We start from the raw sequence: 5,419 nt of genomic DNA, 5'->3' as shown, positions 1-5,419 counted from the left end.
TCATCCTCGGTTGACGCATAGCTGACAGTAGGATTTTTGTACAACGTCCCCCGAGATGGCGTTTTCGAAACCTTCTCCTCACGGAGCAAGTAGTCGTACTGTTCAACATGCTGGGCTAATTCATACATGTCCCGAAAGTTTGCCCCCAGGAATTTCTTTTTATATTCGACGTCGAGGCCGTTCAAAGCAAGCCTGACGAATTCGACTTCGGGTAAGGGCACTCGGCACCAATTCCGGGCCGATTTGAACCTAGTGAGATAGTCCATTGGTGATTCATCAGATGCCTGAGCCATCCTTGCTAATGAAGAAACTGACATCTCCATCCCTGGTCGATAAAACTGCTCATGGAACTTCTCGACCAACTCTTCCCAGTTCTGGACGGAATTGGGGGGTAGATTAATGTACCAACCAAATGCCGAGCCGGTCAATGAGAAGTTGAATAGCCGTAACTTATGAAAGTCACTATTGACATCTCTGCATTGCGCAGTGAAACGAGCCACGTGCTCCAACGAAGATAAAGACGATTCACCGGCAAAAAGACTAAAATCTGGGATCTTGAAACCCTTCGGGTACCCAAACGATTCCACGTAAGCTGGGTACGGATGAATAAACTTAGGAAACTTCGGCCCTTTCTTCATGGCCGAGTCAATCATCCGCTGAACTTCGGTCATATCAACAGGTGTTGCTTCGACCCTCTGGTCGGTCCCGTCTGACCTACTATTCGACCCTCATCCTTTCTCCAAGTTAATTGGTTTGAGCAGGGCAGGAATAGGCCCGACCGGTACAATCGGTGCCGGGTTGTTTTCTGGTAAACAAGGTTGGCGAAGATCGAAAGGCCTGCTGCCACCAACTTGGCTAACCAGCATTTCGAGCAGCTTGGTTTGCCGATCATTGGCACTAAGTATCGCGTCATGCAGCTTGTCAATGCCTCGACTGAACGTTTGCTCGACTGACCGAGACTGCTCGTCCAGTCGCTTTCGGAGAAACGACCTCGTTGGTGGGTCTGATCCTTCACCACCATCCTCGTCACATTCCTCTATTATCCCTTCATTGAGAACGCATGTGTTTCTGTTAGGGATCTCTAAACCACGGAGTTGACCGCCGAGATTAAGTTCTCTCTCTCGGCGAGTCGTGCTCGTGGACTCAGGTGTACCAACGCTAAGGGGATTCTGCGCCTGTGGCACACTCTGTCCTATGCTCTGACTCGGTAAATCGGCTGTCGACTTTCCCATAGCTGTTTTCTTTTTTACCGATCGTGTTTCAATTGGCATGAACTTCGTAGTTTAGCACTGGGTCCCACTGGGCGTGCCAAAATGTTGACCCTAGAAATTACAAAGCCTACGTGGCGCGCAGGCCGAATATATTCTAAGCTAACTACGTCCTTCGGTGATTGCGGGGCGTGCCAACTCGTCGGCCGAGGCTCGGCCGAGGAGTAAATTTGATGATGCTGCGTTGGGTCGCGCTACTGACTTCTGCGTCTTGCGATTGCGGCCGAGAAAGGAACGCGTCTCGGCCTCTTGGGTTCTCGAGCCTGAAGACAAGGCTGCTATTTCTTACAAAGTTCACGAACCGAATTCGGCTTACAATGTGCCGAATGTAATAACTGTAACACCTCACCTCGCCGAGAAGGCTAATGAGATGACCTTGACCAACAAGGATTCGAAAACCCTTCTCGACCGAGACTTGGATAGGCAATCGACCGTTCTCGCCGCAGTGCTGTTGATGCCAACGGAAGATACTGCGAGACCGACCGACTCTACGGTGACAGAGCTATCTATGCCGACTTAAGATATCACCGGTTGCTTCCACAGTGCTGTTGATGCCAACGGAAGATGTGTCAGCGAAAAAGGAAAAGAAAAAGATCTCAAGTTGTGAGAGTTTGCGCAGGGCAATTTTTGTGTTGATTTTGTGGGGGCTTTTCCATTGCTGAATGTCTTGTATTTATAGTAGCAGAACACCGAGCCCGAGTTCCAATCCTATTTGAACTAGGTTTCCCTCTCCGGATTACCTCGATCAGTCCTATCTCTGCTAGGACTACGAATCTAGTCCTTAACTGAGCCGGATTCGCCTTCTAGTTTTACTGATCTCGTCAAGGGTCCCTATTGTATTAGGACTCGACTTGCACTCTGATTTAACCGACCTAGGCTTGGAAACCCATGAGCTGAACACCCCATGACCCTCTCGCCGTACGTCTTCCCGGGCCAAAAGTGATTCCTCCCTCGGCCCAAACTGTTATTTTGGGCCCAAACAGGTTCATACAAGATTTAAAAAATATGAAGTGCAGTAATATAAATAGAAGAAGATACACCAAGTACAAATAATTATAATAAAATTCTTACAACAAAAGAACAATTATCATAGAATTACCTTCGTAGTTCATAACAAAAAATAATAATAAAACATGAACGCTAAATATTTTCTTTTGAAGATCAAGATAAGATAGTAAGATACCATCTTAGAAGCAGGCCTCAAGCAGCCCTCAAGTAGCCCTTTTTTCCCAGTAATTTCGAGGTCGACTTTTATTTTTTATTACAAACGATATTAATGTTCTAAATTATACTAAGGGGAGGGGAAAACGTTTGCACACCAGATGCGATGAATTGAAAAGGAATACCCTATCTATCAGGGTAGTCCATCACTTGCTCGTGGTTTATTTTTATGACTCAATATAAACTCTACCTCTTAAGTCCCAGGAGGAGCAAAGCAAGATTAATGTAATCGAAATTGTAGGCGAATCTGATAAATTTATCTTTGAAGTCATTCCATGGAGGATATCTAGACCCAAATTCGATGATGAAGTTTGCTCGCATAACCGCTTTCTCGTGGCTGAAAGTATCGAAGGAATACTTGCCATGGTACCTTCCAAAGCCGCTCTGACCAACACCGCCAAACGGTATAGAATCACACACAAACTGTAGATAGAAAGATTTGTGATGGAGTTAGGTCTTGGAAAATCATATAGGAAAATGAAAATACTTATTAGAGGAGAAAAATGCAGTACTTGAATCAAGATGTCATTGAAAACCACAGTTCCTGAGGATGTTTCGGATACAATCCGTCTCCTCAAGTTTTCATCTTTAGTGAAGGCGTAGATGGCTAGAGGTTTTGGCTTTGAATTTATGAACTCTATGCTTTCTTCAATCTTTTTCAGCTGTACAAATCAAAGTAAGGAGGTTTTTAGGAGTTTGGAACAAAATTTCTGGAGCGTTCAAGAATCACAGAAGGGTCTATGTCAATTTCTCACAGTGATTATTGGAAGCAGCGGGCCAAAGATTTCTTCCGTCATGATTGCAGCATTGAGCGGAGGATCTAACAAGATCGTTGGCTCTATGAACCTGAAAAGTTCGATGAGCATTATATACGACAGCAGTTGCTTCTGAATTATCTTACCAAATTCGACAAACTGGGGAACTGCTAAAAGGGTGAGAAGTTACAGGTTTTCTTCATCAAGTGAACCACCATATACAATGGAATCTGCAACGAGAGGGTCTTTGAGAAGATTACGCAGCCTTTCAAAATGGCGCTTATTTACGACTCTAGCTATGCACTTCGAGTCTTTTGGACTTTCACTATAAAATCTCTTGATTGTTTTCTTCAGTAAGTCAATCTAAAACACAAACAAATCTGACATGAAATCATCTCAATTCTGATTGACCATTAGACCTTACTCATAACTGTAAAGCAAATATTTATGTTTACCGCCATGGAAGCAAACTTTTCCTCAACGAGCATATAATCAACTCCGATACATGCCTGTCCATTGCAAGGTCCCCACTTCCCTCCTACTATTCGTTTGACTGCAACCTTCAGGCCGACACAACAAAAGCAATAAGAGTAAATATGTGTAGGTGAAGATCTTAATCCCACAACCATTAGGTTATAGTTACTCCAAAAAAAACCTTCAAATCTGAAGCATTGGAGAGTGAATCCAGGACAATAGGGCATTTTCCACCCAGCTCTAGTGTAACCGGTGTTAAATTCTTTGCAGCTGCGGACATGACCATCCGTCCTACCTGTGCACTTCCTGATAGAGGCAAATTTATGTTTTTATTCATGAGAGATCGCCAAAGCAACAAAGCATGACAACACAATACGTTGGGTGTGAACTAATATAAGTACTCTGAGGTGATCGCAGAAATATATACCAGTAAAGAATATCTTGTCCCATTTCTGCTGCAGGAGGAGTTCACTGATTTCTGACCCACCCTCAATAACTTCAACTGCTTTGCCGTCCAAGTATTGAGGGACGGTCTTGGCAAGAAAAGAAGAGCACGCCGGTGCTTGCTCTGAAGGTTTTAGAACCACTACGTTCCCTGCAGCTATTGCTCCGATCACAGGGTCCAACGCCAAGGCTGCATAAACGCCGAAAATATCTATTCATAACGATCTAATACAGCACACCTTATGAGATCTCCTTAGATGCAACATATACAATCATATTACAAATCAACTGCACTCACATATTGGGAAGTTCCAAGATGCAAATATGAGAACTACGCCGAGGGGTTCCGGCAGCACCTCCCCGCTCGTCGGAAACAAAAGCAACGGCAATCGTGCCTGCCCAAATGCCAGAAATTTACATAAATGACAGAAGTAGCAAAACCCTAACTCAGCAGTGCTTCACTTTCCTGAACAATTTTGAGTTAAAACCTAAGCTGAACAAATGCAACCATAACAAATAAGGTCAATTAGTAGATTTCAATGTACCTTTTTAGGAGCAGCCCATTTCTCCAAATTGCTCAAACTATGGTTGAGTGATTTTTTCACAACTCCAACCTACAATCAAATAGCAAAACAAAATTTGCTTTTGTATTATACACACAAAACTAATTTTTTTTTGCCTTGTATGTGCTTCAATACTAAAACTTATCACGGGAAAAGGCCGAATGGCCGATCACGATTAAATTGCCATAAATTCTCACCCATCGATATGGTTGAAAATACATGATAAATTGGCAAAGAGGATCAGAAATCAAATATGGAAAAGAAATCAAATCTCAATTGTTAAACTAACCAAATCATAAAATAACTATGTTTTTATCAATCAGAAATAGACGATACACAAAAAACTGATCATTTCAACAATTGAGATTTGAATAATAACGGTATATTTTTATTGGCGAAAACAATCTCGACATATTATTGATGAAACAATTAAAGAACAGACGTTGTGCCATAATAACACAAATTAAAGAAGTAGTCCTACTTCATCCCGATAAGATTCAACTGGGTGCTTGCCAAGATCTTGATCGAGAGCTTTGAAAATCTTCTCTTCGTTGCCATTCACGAGCTCCAGAAGTGCACTGAGTTGTTTTTTCCTCCATGCAACGCTTCTGGTTCTTCCACTTTTGAATGTTTGCCTCAGCTTAGACAAAGTTTCCTCCACTTCTCTCACTGCTTCCATGGCTGTAACTGTATG

General features: G+C 43.0%; 1 protein-coding gene across 1 annotated transcript in view; it reads right to left on the bottom strand.

Moving 5' to 3' along the window:
• Nucleotides 1–2,303: 2,303 nt before the first annotated feature.
• LOC126604064 (aldehyde dehydrogenase family 3 member F1-like) overlaps nucleotides 2,304–5,419 on the bottom strand; it is a 3,381-nt gene continuing 265 nt past the window's right edge. Inside the window, exons 2-11 of the mRNA XM_050271138.1 lie at nucleotides 5,207–5,419; nucleotides 4,708–4,776; nucleotides 4,461–4,557; nucleotides 4,146–4,352; nucleotides 3,900–4,024; nucleotides 3,700–3,804; nucleotides 3,435–3,607; nucleotides 3,245–3,335; nucleotides 3,002–3,151; nucleotides 2,304–2,912 (exon numbers count right to left, since the gene is read on the bottom strand). The exon at nucleotides 5,207–5,419 is cut by the window's right edge and continues 4 nt beyond it. Coding sequence (XP_050127095.1) covers nucleotides 2,676–2,912; nucleotides 3,002–3,151; nucleotides 3,245–3,335; nucleotides 3,435–3,607; nucleotides 3,700–3,804; nucleotides 3,900–4,024; nucleotides 4,146–4,352; nucleotides 4,461–4,557; nucleotides 4,708–4,776; nucleotides 5,207–5,419 — 1,467 coding nt within the window. The 3' untranslated portion in view covers nucleotides 2,304–2,675. The remainder of the gene's footprint in view (nucleotides 2,913–3,001; nucleotides 3,152–3,244; nucleotides 3,336–3,434; nucleotides 3,608–3,699; nucleotides 3,805–3,899; nucleotides 4,025–4,145; nucleotides 4,353–4,460; nucleotides 4,558–4,707; nucleotides 4,777–5,206) is intronic.

Source organism: Malus sylvestris, chromosome 15 (assembly GCF_916048215.2).
Source record: "Malus sylvestris chromosome 15, drMalSylv7.2, whole genome shotgun sequence".
NCBI lineage: Eukaryota > Viridiplantae > Streptophyta > Magnoliopsida > Rosales > Rosaceae > Malus > Malus sylvestris.
The sequence above is the reverse complement of the archived record's forward strand: the minus strand, read 5'-3'. Positions and strand labels throughout refer to the sequence as shown.